This window comes from Telopea speciosissima, chromosome 9, assembly GCF_018873765.1.
Source record: "Telopea speciosissima isolate NSW1024214 ecotype Mountain lineage chromosome 9, Tspe_v1, whole genome shotgun sequence".
NCBI lineage: Eukaryota > Viridiplantae > Streptophyta > Magnoliopsida > Proteales > Proteaceae > Telopea > Telopea speciosissima.
Window position 1 is genome coordinate 61,573,310 of NC_057924.1, and position 17,466 is coordinate 61,590,775.

At 39.6% G+C, this 17,466-nt stretch overlaps 1 protein-coding gene across 3 annotated transcripts; it reads left to right on the top strand.

Moving 5' to 3' along the window:
• Nucleotides 1-5,013: 5,013 nt before the first annotated feature.
• Nucleotides 5,014-15,721, top strand: LOC122639642 (protein GRAVITROPIC IN THE LIGHT 1-like). 3 transcript variants are annotated; one of them, XM_043832513.1, is made up of 3 exons: nucleotides 5,014-5,216; nucleotides 12,968-13,616; nucleotides 14,589-15,721. In XM_043832513.1, exons 2-3 carry the CDS (start codon nucleotides 13,004-13,006, stop codon nucleotides 15,407-15,409), a joined length of 1,434 nt encoding a protein of 477 aa, XP_043688448.1. In that variant the 5' UTR covers nucleotides 5,014-5,216; nucleotides 12,968-13,003; the 3' UTR covers nucleotides 15,410-15,721. The 3 variants fall into 3 exon arrangements, with proteins under 3 accessions (XP_043688448.1, XP_043688450.1, XP_043688449.1); XM_043832515.1 differs by having other exon boundaries at nucleotides 12,968-13,610; XM_043832514.1 differs by lacking the exon at nucleotides 5,014-5,216 and adding an exon at nucleotides 6,422-6,442.
• Nucleotides 15,722-17,466: the final 1,745 nt, after the last annotated feature.

Consider the following 17,466-nt stretch of genomic DNA (forward strand, 5'->3'; position numbering starts at 1 on the left):
CTGAAAATAAATAATTAAAATATAAATCACCAAAACAGATTCAATCTTTTATATATGCATCCCCAACACACACACACACAAGCAAACATAGGTCCAAGAATGCAACACAACCCAGATCAATAACTGATCAGAAATTTTTAACAAGTTCTATGGAGATCAGATTCAAAAGAAATTTCAAGGAAGAATTCCTAACCCATGGCCCGCTCAAGAAAAGCAAATAGAACAATTATAATGCATAACCAGGAAATCCTTCATAAAATTTCATAGAAAATAAAAGAAAAATCATCAACTATATAAAATAACAGAACTATCAATCGATCATCAGTTCTACCAATTCACAGATACGATCAATCAAATAACCCCACCCCAAAAAAAAAATAGTGAATAGCAAAGAAGAAAACCAAAATCTGGTACGTACTGAGGAGAGTTCCTCTTGGTAAATGGATAGAAATCGAAGGTTTAACAGGGAATAACCGGAATCAGAGTTCCTCTGATAGCTTTTCTATTGTTAATAGAATTTCTCCAACGTCTTCCAACGATTCAATTACAGAGGAGTCTCACACTACTTGGACTCTTAAATCATTCACAGCTACGGATAACTAACCCTACAAATTCGTAAAACCAAACAACCCACTTCACTATATAAGAAATAACTTCACTCTATAAGAAATATAAGTTATTGTAGAAAACCTTCCATGTACTATGGTTCGATGCTAGCGCTGGTCACAAGAAAGAGCAGAAAGAGACGAACCAAGAAAAAGAAATAAATACCAACAGAAGACTTATTAAAATTTCTGAACTAATTACAATTCTGATTCAATGAGGATACACCACATTTATAAATCATAAACCAACCAATTGGTTACCTTCCGATCCGAATAATAAGACTAAAAAAAATACGTGGCACTGACAAGGAAGGATAAGAGGAAATATTCGTTTTAGCTAATTTAAGGTTTTGATAAGGAAGTATTTGAGGAAATAATCGTTTTAATTAATTTAAGCTTTTAAAAATCATACGTGGCACTGACAAGGAATGATAAGAGGAGTGTATATTATCACATCAGGCATGCGGGATTTACAGAAGTAGGCCGGAATCGCCTAAACTCGGGCAAAACATGACACTTTTGCTCTTGTTTTTTTTTTTTAAATCCAATTTTTTTTTTATCATTTTATCTTTTATCGTAAAGGTCAAAATCAACCGATCCGATCCGAGTTATCATGTTTCTAAGTTCTAACCAAGGTTCTTAATCCCGAGATCGTTCAAGGTAGAAATCGATTCCAATATCGATCTAAATCAGTCAAAATTGATCTGGATTATTCAAAATCTGCAAAGAACTTGATTTTGTTGGAAAGGTTCTAGAATCGCCTAATCCCTAATTTGAGTTTATTTAATTTCTATTTTTATGTTGAGCTTAGGTTACCTTGTCAGTCTCTTCAACCTCATCCATTACCATTGTATGTTAAAAAACTTCACGTTTAATTTCAGGTTCCCAATAATCTAAATCACAGCGTGAATAAGAAGAAAAAAATTGAAAAATCTGAATTTTAAAACCCTAACCAACTTAAGAAGATATATGTTGAGATGGAATAAAATATTTTCTTAACCAATTCTCCAGCCATAACGATAAGCGGTTTAAAGGCTCAAAGAACTAAATAAAAAACAAAAGGATTTTTATAAGTCATGCGGAGGATGATCCGAAATACCTAGACAGGATCGGTCATATCTCGGGATCGATCACGGCCAATATCAACCGATCCGATCCAAGATTACGAATCATGGTTCTAATCCATATTTTCCAAAAGAAAATCATAAAAAACAAAGAGCGGTCTCAGCCACAGCCGTGTCACTGCCAATAAGAGGATCTTAAAAACAGTTTGAGAGAGAGGAGAACGAACCTGCGAATGCAATAGAGTTTGGGAGAAAGAGAGGAGGTGGACGAGCCGAAACCGATTTGGGCAGTGGAGAAGTAAGGAAGTATGACGGGGTTATATATGTCTCTCCTGAGAGAGACCGGGATTAGAGGGATTTGTGTTTGATTATTTGATATGTTTTCGTCTTATATAATTCCCTCTCATTCTCTATTTTATATCCAATTCCTCTAAAATCTCTCACCGTATCACTTCTCCTTCTATTTCTATCTAGCTCAACCATCTTTCACATCTACTCTTTCTCAATCTCACAGATCCCCATTTCTCTCCAACTAAAAAAACTACTTTCCAATTTGCCTAAATTTGTTCAAATTTCAAATCTTCATTTTGGATAGAATACCCTCTACGTAGAATGCATTCCAAACATCAATGTAGAAAGCTTTCCAAACGCAGCCCTAAGTTGTACATAGACGTCTATTTCTTCTAAAGAAAAATGGAAGCACATGGATTGGAATATGTTATGGAGATGTAACCTTACCCCAAATGAGTAAAATTGAACCCGAGCAGGGGAGGGAGGAGGGGAGGAGGGGAGGAGGGGGGGAAAATAGGGTAGATACTATGCTCAGAGTGGGCAAGCATTGGCACAACTAGGGCTGCAACATGGTTGGGTTGGGCCGGGCTTTATAGAACCCTAGCCCAACCCTGAGTCCCCTTAGCTGGGCCCAAGCACGGCCCGACCTTGACTCAGGGCCTGAAAAATCCAACCTTGACCAGCCCTTAGGGTCAGGCTGGACTGACCCTGATTGGCCCTGATCATGGGGAGGGGAAAGAAAATTCATGGGCCAGAATGGGCCGGGGAGAAAATTGTCATTTTTAGGCAAAATAACACTATAATAAAATATATTATATCACTTGTTTTTTCCATATATAGTATATTATATAACAAAATGTGGGTGACGTTTAAAGTTTATATAATATATATTATATCAATATATATTTTATAGTATAATTTAAAACAGGGTCGGGCCAAGCTTAGCCCGAGGCTTCAATCCTGGCCCAACCTGACCCGCCCTCAAGGCCAAATATCTCAGCCCAGACCCTGTTCGGGCTCAGGGCAGGCCAAGGCAGGTTTCGGCCGACAGGGCCAAACTTGCACCCCTAGGCACAAACGATTAAGTTGGGATATTGCAATCTATTGGTTGCGGGATCAAAATTTGGAAACAGCCTCTCCTGCATAGTAGGGGTAAGTCTGTGTACATTTGTCCCTCCTAGGTTTGCAATAGCAGGAGCCTCGTCCGATACCAATTCTTGACCGATCCTATATTGGCATTATTGGTACGGACCAAAGGGCCTTTTACACTCTCCTTAAGAGCTGAAATTTGCCATTGTATTATAACGTAATATTTGAAGCTAAAAATAGAAATTCGGTAATATCAATGACTATGAATTTGGGGTTTTTCATATGTTATAAGGGAAAGGTTTTTTGAGAAAGTGGCATAGGGGGAACACACCAATGAGGTGTGATAAAACAATATCATACATAGGATGGCAACGAGGTCATTTCATATGAGAAGAAGAGAGGTGCTAGCGTACATTGCCCTGGCAGCTTAGCGAACCTTTTCTCTTATGATAATTATTGCATAAGATATTCACCGATAATGAGTCTCTCTAAAGTCAACAAGATTAATTTGAGCCAATGATAGCACGCGCAAAAGCATCACCATGGATGGAATTTTATATTTCATAGGAGCTGGGACAGTAATTGTGTGCGCTCATGTGTATGGGGCAGGATCCACGCGACCAAGTAGCATTCTTTTTCCCTTGAAATAAATTCATTTGATAAAAACCAATGGAGCACATTTCAATTTCTTAATATAAACACACATGAAGCAACGAAAATGGTAACATTTATGATATGAGTTGCACGTGCCAATGCCCGATAAGGCGATAATACAAGTATTATGTGCCAAGACAAAACATATCTAGTAATCTCATGGGAAAAGGTTCTCTGAGCAAGCGGCATAGAGGAGCACATCAATGAGATGTGGCAAAAGAGTATCGTCCATTGGAGGGAAACATAATCATTTTATGTGAAAAGGATAGAGATAGACACAAATTAAGGTGGAAAAGGAGAGAGATAGAAACAAATTAAGGTGCTAGCGTATCCTACCCCAGAGCTCAAAACTTTTTCCTTAATCTCATATAAGCTCATTCTTGTTTTACAATAACAAAAAGGTGTTCCATGTGCATTTTACAATGCAGACACTAAGTTTTTTTAGGGCTGCAATTAGTTGGTTCATGTTGGGTCTAGAATAGGTTAGATTGAGCGGATATTGGTGGTGCAATTCTACTCTTGTTGGGGAGTTAGGAAAGGGATAAAGAAAAAGGATAAAGAAATTATTTTTATTTTTCTTAATTTTTAGTTTTTTCTTTTGTTAAAAAATAGTGGATTCCATTATAAATTGACCAAAATATTCCTGCACCCAAAGAAACATTCATAACCACTGGCATCCCTATATTATTGATTCAATTTGTGGTGGAGAGACATTTAAATAGAGTCAACACTTTGATCTTGGGATGCAAAAAAGGTTTGTGTCTTCTATTAATTTTCACTTGAGATGGTTATGGGTATTTTTGTTAAGATAGAATCCAAATTTGGAAGGCTTGATCAGTTGGCCAGATAGATCTTCAAACAAATGAAGAATTGCTTTAATGGTAAACACATCATCCTCCATTGCTATGTGAATTATGAATGCATCATCGGCAAAGAAGAGATGTGACATCTCGGGCAATGATCTTACTACTTTAATTTCTTTCACCATATTTCATCTTGAGACACGTAAAAAGTCATGAAAGACATTCCATTTAATTTCGAGCAAAGTGACCAATTTTTCCACATGCAAAGCATTTTGTAGAGGTCTTCTGCCGAAATTTCTTTCGTTTGAAGAACTTATAGAGCTGCTGCTGAGACCTAATATTTTTCTGCAAGTCTTTATCTCATTGTATTGGGTCCAGAATTTTGATCCAAGCCCATGTGTATGGTAATTGGATTCTAATTGGGCCCAATTTGGCACATAGCCCAGACTCATAGCTTTCATGAAGCCCGCTAAGTGCTAGTAGTAGATTAGTAGATACCTCGATAGAGACTATAGAGTAGCACAGCCATTCTTCCCTTCAGTTCACACTACGCACTTGCAGTTAGTTGCAGCAGAAAATCCATGTACTGTGAGGGTATCTCGGACTTCGTGCTATAGACATCGAAAGTGGATTCCGTTCTCGACGTCGATGATGGGATCGGAAACGGAAGCAGTAGTAGGTTCTGCTGAAGTGGGAGTTCTTGCAAACTGGTAAATGGCAATGGTTTTTTTTTTTTTCCTAATTGGTTTTTGAAAGATTAGATCTTTTGGTGATGGACATCAGGTTAGACTAAAAAATGAACTCAAACCCTTCTGCAAAAGATAGATAGTTAGGGAGCTTGAATTTTTTACCGTGGAGAATTTATTCTCACTGAATTTTAGCATAATTTTGTTTGCTTTTGCCGGATTGAAATTCATTCCATTTGCAATCCCCTCCCCCTTTCTTTGCTGTGGATGAAAGCTGGTTAGGGGTGAATCAGAAGAATTTTGGATTTCCTTTTTGGGGTAATTGGTGGGTTTTGTTAAACTTCCGTTTCCCTTCTCTCCTGTCCCCATTCCCCTTTCTCTTCTTCCCTTTCCAAAGTGGTAAGGGGTTATAAGGCTTGTGAAAGGCATTCGTCACTGCCATTCTCTTTTTTCATGCTGCAACAGTCTTAATGGGATGAATTTTGGCCTATTTTTAAATTTTTTTAAAAGTTTGTTCTCTCTCTCTCACTCTCGTAAGGGGTCTTCGGCTTGACCTAACAACCACAACCCCCCACCTCCTCCCTCCAGAAAAAAAACCCTCCTTTTTTCCTTCTTGATAAAGGATATCAAAAACAGGAGAAGAAGAAGAAGGAAAAAGGGAAAAAATGTATATTGAGTATCTTGTATAAAATAATGACATATATGAATGAACTCTTGCGAGAATTAAGGGGAAAATGATGTCAATATTCGCTTAAAGTTTCAAGGACAGAAATGCACACTATTAAAAACTATGGGCATGAGTAGCAACTGATGGCAACATACAGACCATACTATGCAATACGAATTCTGTATGTGTACAAAAAATGGGCTTTCACACTGACTGGTTGATTATAACAGCAAAGTTGGCTTTTTCAAGCACAAACGTGTGAAATCCTGAAATGCTTAGGTAGCTTTATACCTTTTCGTTTTTTGGGGGTGGGGGCAGTTATTCTTTCGTCTTGCAGTAATTCTATAATTTTATTGTTAAGTATCATCTGTTGCTTGTGGTATGTTTTGTTGTTCTGATTGGGTGAGTTGTTGTCATTTTGAACATGAAGCTGTATATCACAGCCGGTTCAGTTTTCATATTTGTGTGATTGCAGTTAATTTGAATTGTGCTTGAGCAAATAACTAAACTTACCACATCTTTGTACAATATCTTCATGGGAGGATGCTTTTGAGTGGGAGATTATCAGAGAAGTTTTTATTAGGTACTTGTGATGGGCCATTGAATTGTCAACTTTAATGGATAAATAATTGGCTTATATATATATTTTGTCAAGGTGTCGCCTAGGCATCCAGGCAGCTTTGTCTGGATTGGCGCCTTGCTCGCCTTGCTGGTGTCACCTTAATTTCCCCCCCCCTTGATCGCCTTGGTTCGCCTAGCCACCATGAAAACTATCCATTCTCAATCAAATCATTACTCTTGACCTTCTTGGGCAAGAGTAATATGGACATCGCGGATAGCAAACCAACCATCTTTTTGGGCTATGTCACACCCTGGAGGAGTTCTGGATTTTTCTCCCTACAAGAGGTGCTATGAGAGCTTCCTCGAGTATGATAATGAAGAGTGCCATGACTTATATTGTTGGTCCCCCCCCCTCTCCCACCACACACCACACCCCCCCCCCCCCCCAAAAAAAAAAGAAAAAGAAAAGAAAAGAAGGGAACTTGATTGCTCCTGTAGAAGGATCCCTCTTTATAAACTTCAAGACAGCCATCTTCTTGCATCTTCTTTGTTATAGCAAACACCAACAAAATTACGGAAAGAAACAAGAACAAAGCAAAAGAACACAGAGATATAACGTGGTTCACACACCAGTATGGTGTGCTACATCCACGGGTGAAGATGAAGATGATTCACTATGCAAAACGGAGAAAAAGATTACAATGGAGATCTCAAGAACACCCAAAAGACGCTGCTGCTCTCTCTCAGAAACCCTAGAACGAAAAACCCCAAATCTTACTCTCTCATTACAATAAAGCGGGTAAGGAACATAAATACTCCTTCATCGGATCCGGGTCGATCTATCGGCCCAAGCCCTCTGCTACCATCACAGATCTCAGAAAAAGTTCCATTCGGGTCGCCACCAAAAATGTCGGAGCTGGTCATTCTTCGAAACGGGTCCAAGAATTCGAGACATACATAACAAATCTCACCCTTGGCTTGAATTCTCCTCTAACATGCAAACACATAGCTGAAATCTTCATCCTCTCCAATAGCCCTTCCAAAAGGGCTCAACTCAAATGTGGCAAACTCCAATCAAGTTCAAGCAATGATCGAACTTGGTAGCACATAAAGGCTTTGTCAACATATCAGCTGGATTGTCTTCAGTACCAATCTTCCACACTTGAATATTGCCTTGAGCAACTATCTCTCTTACAAAATGATACCGAACATCAATGTGCTTCGTCCTCTCATGATACATCTGATCTCTAGTCAAGTGAATAGCACTCTGGCTATCACAGTGGACAACAGTCACATCACGATCCATGCTGAGCTCTCCCAACAAACCTCTAAGCCAAATAGCTTCTTTAACGCCTCGATGTGCCATATACTCGCTTGTAGTAGATAATGCAACTGTAGCCTGTAAAGTAGCTTTCCAACTAACCGCACATCCTCCAAGAGTAAATACATAACCTGTGAGTGATCTCCTCTTATCAAGATCACCTGCATAATCTAAATCAACATAACTAGATAAGTTGTCACCATTCCTTCCAAACTCCAAGCAAACACCAGAGGTCCCCTTCAAATACCTAAGTATCCATTTCACTGCTTCCCAATGAGTCTTACCTGGACATGATAGGTACCTACTCACCACACTGACTGCCTATGAAATGTTAGGACGAGTACAAACCATAGCATACATAATGGAACCAACTGCACTAGAGTATGGAACATGTGACATGTACTTCACCTCTTCATCTGTCTGAGGCGATAAAGCAGCTGAAAGTCTAAAATGAGATGCAATAGGAGTACTGACAGGTTTGGCATCTTTCATGCCAAAACGCTCCAATACCTTCTCAATGTATTTCTGTTGAGATAGCCACAGCTTCCCTGCTTTTCTATCCCTCTTAATTTCCATACCAAGAATCTTCCTTGTTGCCCCCAAATCCTTCATCTCAAATTCAAAATTTAACTGTTGCTTCAACATGTTAATCTCATTCATATCTTTGGCTGCAATCAACATATCATCAACATATAATAGCAAATATATGAATGAGCCATCAAAGAGTTCTCTGAAATATACACAACAGTCATGTTGGCACCTATTGTAACCAAACCTTGCCATAACAGAATCAAACCTCCTATACCACTGTCTAGGAGATTGCTTCAAACCATAAAGAGACTTCTTCAATAAGCATACATGGTCCTCCTTACCCTTAGTAACAAAACCCTCAGGTTGATGCATATAGATTTGTTCTTCCAATTCACCATGCAAGAATGCTGTTTTCACATCGAGTTGTTCCAACTCCAAATCATGCATGGCAACTAAAGCAAGCAAGACACGAATAGAGCTATGCTTAACAACAGGTGAGAAAACATCATTAAAGTCAACACCATATACTTGACTGTAGCCCTTTGCAACCATTCTTGCCTTGTACCTAGCACCTTCAACACTTGAGGTAGATTCCTTCCTTTTGAAGACCCATTTGCAGCCAATAATTTTCTTCCCTCTTGGTGGCTTGACAAGCTCCCAAGTCTGATTTTTATGAAGAGATTCAATCTCCTCATTCATGGCAATCAACCACTTTGTGGAATCAACTGAAGAAATAGCTTCTGAATATGTTGCAGGCTCACTATTTTCAATTGTGTCTGCAACAGACAATGCATAAGCAACAATTTCAGCATGCCCATATTTTTGTGGTGGTCTAGCATTCCTTCTTGGCCTATGCTTGGCAATGCTATACCGCTCTTCTTCTTGATCCCCTTGAGCTTCATCTTCTTCAGTGAAAGTAGGCAGCTGAACTGAAGTAGATTTTGCATTGTTTGAAGATGGACCATCAATTTCAAACTCCACCTTCTCCCCAGAATTTTTCTGACTATCGTCATACTGAATGTGAGTTTCTTTCCTAGGATGCAACATAGTAGACTCATCAAAAGTAACATCTCTGCTAATAAGAGATTTAGGAGACTTTGGATCAGGGCACCACAACCTGAATCCCTTCACTCCAGATGCATACCCAAGAAAAATACATTTTTTGGCCCTAGGTTCCAACTTCCCATCATTCACATGTGCATAAGTAGGACATCCAAAAATCTTTAAATTTGAGTAGTCTGCAGGCTTACCTAACCAGACCTCCTCTGGAGTCTTGCACTCAATAGCTGTGCAAGGAGACCTATTCACCAACCAAGCTGCTGTGTTTACTGCTTCTGCCCAAAACTCCTTGCCCAATCCTGCATTTGACAACATACACCTTGCCTTTTCTAACAAGGTTCTGTTCATACGTTCTGCAACTCCATTCTGTTGGGGTGTCTTCATAACTGTGTGGTGTCTTGCAATCCCCTCATTTTTGCAGAACTCATTGAAATCACCTTCATAGAATTCTAGGTCATTATCGGTTCTCAACCTCTTAATTTGCTTCCCGGTCTGTTTCTCAAGCAAAATTTTCCATTGCTTAAAAGTAACAAATACTTCGTTTTTGTGCTTCAGGAAATAGACCCAGACTTTTCTAGAAAAATCATCAATGAAAGTGAGCAAGTATCTAGCACCGTTCCCCTTGGAGGGAACCTTGGAGGGTCCCCAAAGATCTGAATGAATATAGTCCAGAGTTCCCTTGGTCCTGTGAATAGCAGTACTGAAGTTGACCCTCTTCTGCTTCCCAAACACACAATGTTCACAGAACTTCATTTTACCTGTACTCTGACCACATAATAGACCTCTTTTACTCAACGATGCCATCCCTCTTTCACTCATATGGCCCAATCTCATGTGCCATAAATTTGTAGTATCGACTCGACATAGATGATGAAGTGCTGCAATCAAGGCGATGATCGTAGTACCGCAACACATACAGATGCCAATCTTCATTCCTTTCATCAACAAAAGAGCACCTTTACTGATCCTCATGACTCCACCTTCAGCTGTATATTTGTACCCATTTGAATCAATAGTGCCTATACTGACGAGATTCTTCTTCAAGTCAGGAACATGCCTAACATTAGACAAGGTTCTGATAATACCATCATGCATCTTAATTCTGACTGTCCCCTTTCCAACTGTTTTACAAGAAGCATTGTTGCCCATCAACACAACTCCACCTTGAACTGATTCATATGTGGAGAACCATTCATGGTTACGACACATATGGTAGGAACACCCGGAATCAAGAATCCATTCATCATGTGATCTGATTCTATCATCAGTCACCAAAAGCATCTCAGAATCAGTCTCATCTGCAGCAATACTAGCCTCTGCAAAGCTTTCTTTCTTCTGTTGGTTTCGGGCACCACCACTTGCCTTTTGCTTATTTAAAAGCTTGCAGCATTCAGATTTAATGTGCTCCTTCTTCTTGCAGTAATTGCAAGATAAATTCTTATGCCTAGATTTTGATCTAGCCTTCTTCTTGTCACTGTCTGAACCTCTTTCAGAAGTTCTCCCCCTAACCACCAAACCAACACCCTCTGATTTACTTGATGTCAACTCATCATCAATTTTCTGCTTGCTTAGCAGATTCGTTTTGACATCCTCAACAGAGATAGTCTCTCTACCATAAATCATGGTGTCCCTAAAATTCTTATATGATAGAGGCAGGAAACATAACAATAACAGAGCTAAATCTTTATCATCAATTTTTACATCTACTGCTTTCAAATCAGTAACAATAGAATTGAAATCATAAATATGGGATTTAAGTGAACTACCTTCACCCATACGAAGGGTATACAAACGTTGCTTTAATCTCAACCTGTTGGTGAGGGATTTGGTGAGATATAGGTTTTTCAACTTCGCCCACAACTCAGCAGCCGTCTTCTCTGAGAGAACTTCTTGCAAAACATCATTTGAAAGACATAACTGGATAGCCGAAAGGGCTTTGATATCCATCTTGTTCCACTCCTTCTCAGACATAGTTGCAGGTTTCTTCGCCTTCCTAAGTAGGGCTTCCCTCTAGTCTTGCTGTGCAAGAACAACCATCATCCGAACTTGCCATAAGCTGAAGCTAATGCTCCCATCGAACTTGTCAATATCAAATTTCGTTGATGTAGGAGCCATGGATGCAGTGATCGAAGCAACCAAGAGCTCTGATACCAGTTTGTTATAGCAAACACCAACAAAATTACGGAAAGAAACAAGAACAAAGCAAAAGAACACAGAGATATAACGTGGTTCACACACCAGTATGGTGTGCTACGTCCACGGGCGAAGATGAAGATGATTCACTATGCAAAACGGAGAAAAAGATTACAATGGAGATCTCAAGAACACCCAAAAGACGCTACTGCTCTCTCCCAAAAACCCTAGAACGAAAAACCCCAAATCTTACTCTCTCATTACAATAAAGCGGGTAAGGAACATAAATACTCCTTCATCGGATCCGGGGTCGATCTATCGGCCCAAGCCCTCTGCTACCATCACAGATCTCAGAAAAAGTTCCATTCGGGTCGCCACCAAAAATGTCGGAGCGGGCCATTCTTCGAAACGGGTCCAAGAATTCGAGACATACATAACATTCTTAAAGATCAAGATTGAACTTAGAGTTGAAGAAAACAACTATGTTTCCTATTCTACAAAAGCGGAAAAGCTTTGTTGGAGGGATAAGAACATCCCTGTGGATGTCAGTCTGCTTTTTTTTACCCATCTTAACTCCTATTAGATTCAAGAAAAATTCAGATTAATGGTGACACCATTAAATGATTAGTGGCCGCACAGGAGAGTAGTATCCTCAGCTCCTTTGTGGCAGGTATTAAAGGCAGTCATATTCTTTGCCTGGATGAGTAAAGAGTATTTATTCTTCATTCAATTGAACTTTGTGATTTTTTAGTGACTTTTGTGATAAGTTCTAAACTAGATAATGTAGGCTGTACTAGGATAGTATCTACTTAGTAGAAAGCCACTTTCACTTTGACAGATCTGGCAGAATGTTCTACTATTTTCATCTCATAATGGTCTGACCTTTTATTTTCAATGCATGCTAAGAGCAACTGAAACTCTGACTAGCACTTTACCAGTTTCAGGTATACAATTGTGCTTCTAATAACAGCAGTATCACTCACATGATCACAGAATCTGATACATTTGGCGTTTTTTCTGCTCTTATGAGCAGAAGAAGACTGATAGGAGGATGTAGAAACAGAAAAACAAAGGACTAGTCTTGTTTTTTCCCCCTCTCTGTTCCCTCACATAAAAAATCAGTGGCAAAGCAAACACAATTCCTTTACACTTTTAGAATAAGATGTCAGAGATTTTCTGAATCAGAACTGAATTAGCTGAATCATTTTTTTTCTGTTTTGCAAGTGGGCAGGTGGGAAGGGGCTGGTGGTTAAGAGAACATAATGAATATTTGTTGATTTCCACTCTTCGTGTGTTATTATTAACTTTTGACCCACATTCCATTACGTCTGATATTTTTCCCTGATGAATATTTGTTGACTTCAACCTTGCTGGTGTTATTGTTAAATTACGACCCCACATTCCATTATCTCTGATATTTTTACTTTTTATTTTATTTTATTTGTACATTTCTAATTTACTCCACTCTCTGTCTGTCAAAAACACACACATGAACATACGAAGACTGAAACATATAATTCAAAGGGAAGAAAAAAGGAAATGGCCAACAAGGTATGTAACTTAACTGATTTGGTTCAACGAGTCACGGCTTCTTGCTTGCTGCATCCACTTGCTCGGGGGCATGAACCAGAAGATTTCTCAGAAAACCAGGCTGAAGATGAAGAAGATGAAGTTCAATCAGATTGCGAAGAAAATGAGGTTGAAGAAGGATTCACAGTTGCAGGAGAGAAGAAAAGGGAAGTAACTTTGAAGAGGGTGAGGGAGATGGAGCTATTAATGGGAGAGGTCTTTGATGCTGTGTCATCTATGAAGAAGGCATATGTTAACTTACAGGATGCACACTGTCCTTGGGATCCGGAGAAGATGAGAACGGCAGATGTTGCGGTGGTGGCAGAGTTGAGGAGGCTTGGGAATTTGAGGGAGAGGTTCCGGAGGAGAGTTCGAGGAGCTGGAAGAGGAGGACCACTGGGCCTAGTGTCTCTGAGGGAGGCAGTGGCACCTTATGAAGCAACATTGGAGGAGCTTAAGAGAGAAGTGAAGGCCAAGGAGGTGGAGATAGAGAACCTGAAGGAGAAGCTCAGTAACATCACGACTGGTGGGAAGAAAGGGAGGTTTCAGTCTAGGAAGAAAATCAGCAGCATTAAAGGTCAAGGTACTCTCTCTCTCTCTCTCTCTCTCGCTCACAAAATGCTTGTAGTTGTATAATTGAGAGTGTGATGAGATAGTTCGGTTCATTGGTCAAAGTTTGTATTAGCTAAATGTTGTTAGGGCATAGTTTGGATTTTCTAATGTTGATTGTGTAAATCATTGACAGTGCCAATCAGGATGGGATATGAATATTGTTTTTTTCTGCAATACATGTGGAAAACTTAAGGTTAAAATAGACTCCTATTGATTTAACTGAGTTGTATATGGGGGCTGATTCAGTAACTACATAGTTTTTTGTACCTGGGTTCAGTTGACAAAATATACCAAGAACCCAATACATGTAGCAACTTGATTGGCACTATGTGAAATATCTTGCCACATTATTCACAGACATTATAAACCTCAGTACGGAAGAGAATCAGGTTGGGGGAGTACCTTTGTAGTACACAAGTATCTTGCAATGTTTTAATATTGTATAGCTCAGGGAAGTATCCCTGGTTTTGACAAGATCCCTCTTGTTAAGATGGTCAGATCTTCATATACACAGAACAGCTACTGCTTCAAAATCCCAAATCCGATATTGGGATCCTATGCTGCACTTTTCTGAATTCATGTTAGGTTTATTGTTTCCTTTCTAACATGTGTAGATAATAGGCTGTAATTTTGGGTAGGGAATTACTAAAAGCCCTTCACTGATGACATGCCTGTATAAGTTTTTACAATCAGTTGGGGAATATAGAGAGGTTGGGTAGGGAATAATTAAAAGCCCTTCACCGTCAATTATATGTTTTTTTTCCTGGAGTTATAGAGTACGTCTATCTCTGTATTACCTCAGGATGCTTTCAACGGTGGTTGTTTCATCTGTATTCAATTGTTGAATTTTGATGGTGAAAAGGTTCAGGTGATGCGTAATTAATTGTTTATGAAGATTAGATCTGGAGCCTGATCCACATCTCTCTCTAATAATTGGTTGCAGTGGTAGCTGCCCCTGGACCTGAATTGTTCGAAGCAATAATGAGCCAGGTGAAGGAGAACTCTAAGTCCTTTGCAGCTTTCCTCCTCTCTCTCATGCGATCTGCTCACTGGGACATAACTGCGGCTGTCCGATCCATTGAAGCTGCCACTACCACCACTACCAATGATAATATTATGTTTAAAGTCGAAGCACATCATGCCAAGTATGCCCTTGAGTCTTATCTGTGCCAGAAGATGTTCCAGGGGTTCGACCATGAGACTTTCTACATGGATGGCAGCCTTTCCTCACTTCTAAAACCTGACCAGTACCGCCGAGACTGCTTTACTCAATTTCAAGATATGAAGGCTATGGATCCAGTAGAGCTCCTTGGGATTTTACCAACCTGCCAATTTGGTAAATTTTGTTCCAAAAAGTTCCTGTCTATTATTCACCCCAAGATGGAAGAATCATTGTTTGGAAACTTAGAACAGCGCAATTTAATTGTGGCTGGAAACCACCCTAGGAGTCAGTTTTACAAAGAGTTCTTGGGCCTGGCAAAGGCTGTTTGGTTGCTTCACTTGCTCGCGTTTGCACTTGAGCCTGCGCCATGTCATTTTCAGGCAAGCAAAGGAGCTGATTTCCACCCCGAGTATATGGAAAGTGTCATCAGATTTTCTGGTGGACGGGTGCCGGTGGGTCAGGTAGTCGCATTTCCTGTTAGTCCTGGGTTTAAGCTTGGCAGTGGTTCAGTTATCAAGGCTCGGGTATATCTCATGTCTCGAACGTCACAATGGGAGGTGAGTGATGCCAAGGAAATGATTCCTCCCCTTTTTCCTCGTTAGGATATTCCTTCATTTCAGATTTAGGAAATCTTAAGACAGAAAGGAAACCTAGGGGCGCCCCAGAGTTCTCTGATCCCAAATGCAAGGGCAAGGAAGAGTGGATATACTCAGCATTTTTCCTTTTGGTTTGCATTTTTTGTGTACCTAGCTTGGTTACTGATCATTTAAGGAGTGTAGGTTGTGTTAAAAAGGGTGTACCTGGATGGGGTGTGTTATTACAAGTGGGATGCAGTAATTTTTGCATTTCTTGTATTTGTTTTGCAAATGATGGTTTTTTGGTGAGCCTGTGATTCAGGTTAACAAATGAATCAGAAATTACTTGCTTAAGTAATCCTTCAAATTACAATTCATTACTACTTGAAACATTTTACTTCATTGTGAGGAAAGATTTTCTAGTCAAGTATCAAATAACAGGTTTACTGGTTGAGATCCAATAGTTTTAGAATTGTGTTGTGTCACAAAACTGCATATTTACAGTAATGCAGGTGAATTGGCAGTTCAAATGGTTCTCCATGCCTCGAGTTACCATTCGTTTAACAGGAAAAGAGATTCATCTGCCAAAGAGAGATTCTGATCAAATGAGGAAAAGATTTAAGTGAATTTGAAATAATCAACATATAATTTTGTGGAGTGGCAGGTTCCAAAATGGAAGGTTTAGGGGTAACTGATGCAGGACAGAACTGTGTAAACGTGCATGAATAGACAGGATCAAACCTACTCTGATATCATGTAAATAGCCAACCCAAAGCCTCAAATTATTGGGTGGAGGGACTCAGGTTGATGAAGCAATGGAAGGATTTTGGGATGACTGTTGTAGGACTCTTCTCCCAACATAAGAGAGGAGACAAACCAGATCTGAAGATGCTGATCACTGAATAAGCCGGCAGAGATGTAGAATTGTCAATTCTTTTGCCGGAATTTGGAGATGGAGACAATGGAGAGAAACAGGTGCCCCTCTCCATCTCAGAGTTCTAATTTCTAGATCTGCCAGATCTATCTTTCTACCTCAGAGTCTGATCTTTCTCCTCTGTGCAGTTGTCTCCCCCAATTTCCTACTCTCTCTCAACCAGAAATTGATCATAAAACCCCGAAATCAAGAAAGTATCTATCTTGTTTTCTTCAAAAAATAAAACCCTGATCAGATACCGATTCTTTGATAAAAAAAACTTAATTTTTTTTACATTTCAACTGCTGTCTTCTTGAAGAACAGTCATTGCAGTATTCAAAATTTTCATCTGCCAAGGAAATCAAAGCTGAGGAAAATCCCAGCACTAGAATCAAATGGTATTAATTTTTTTTCTTGGGTAGCAAAATCACATGATATTATGAACTCTAAAAGTGGGAAGGGACAAGGCCAAGGGATACCAATATCCTCACTATACTAGAGCTTTTTAGGTGGTTCTACACTTTTATTGCGAAACTTATTAAAAAAACAATAAAGGGGCGCTGTTCTCTGTGCCGCAGCGCAGCCTGCGCCCAGGCACATGGGGGTGGGCGCAATGACCACCTTGCCCCCCTACACAGGCTGCCCATGTGCCTGGGTGCTGACTGTGCTGCGGCACAGAGAACATTCTCCCAAAATAAAAAACCATTTGGCAGAAATTCCATAAAGGGACAGGTCTTATAGAGACTAATTTAGAGGTCCCCCTTCCCTCCCTTCCCAACATCACGCAATTTCATTGTGAGTAGTTTTGTCTACCGATCTGCTTTCTCTCTGTGGTTGTAAGGACTCTAAAATTCTTTGTTGTTTTAGTGCATGCTATTTCAGGTTCTACCTTTTTTAACCAAAGTTTTGGACAAAGTAGTCAAGAAGATGGAGAATAAAATTGTTTCAGGGAGTGCTACTGCTGGTGGTTCTATTGTTGACATTCCAATCATGCACACACCCAATCGTAACACATAATGAAACTAATATCATCTTCATAATCAACCTGGTGTGTTGGATTCTAACACTAAAGTACGGAAGAGATGATGGGGAAGGCGTTGAATGTGTACTCCCTTTGTTTACACCCTAAAATTATCAATTGACCAGTAATGGTAGACTGATCAAGATTGTA

What these genes read in the sequence shown, in the direction of transcription:
- LOC122639642 (XM_043832513.1), top strand. Translation starts at nt 13,004, where the DNA reads ATGGCCAACAAGGTATGTAACTTAACTGATTTGGTTCAACGAGTCACG. An exon ending in CAGCAGCATTAAAGGTCAAG is followed by an intron (nt 13,617 to 14,588) that starts GTACTCTCTCTC and finishes AATTGGTTGCAG; the next exon opens with TGGTAGCTGCCCCTGGACCT.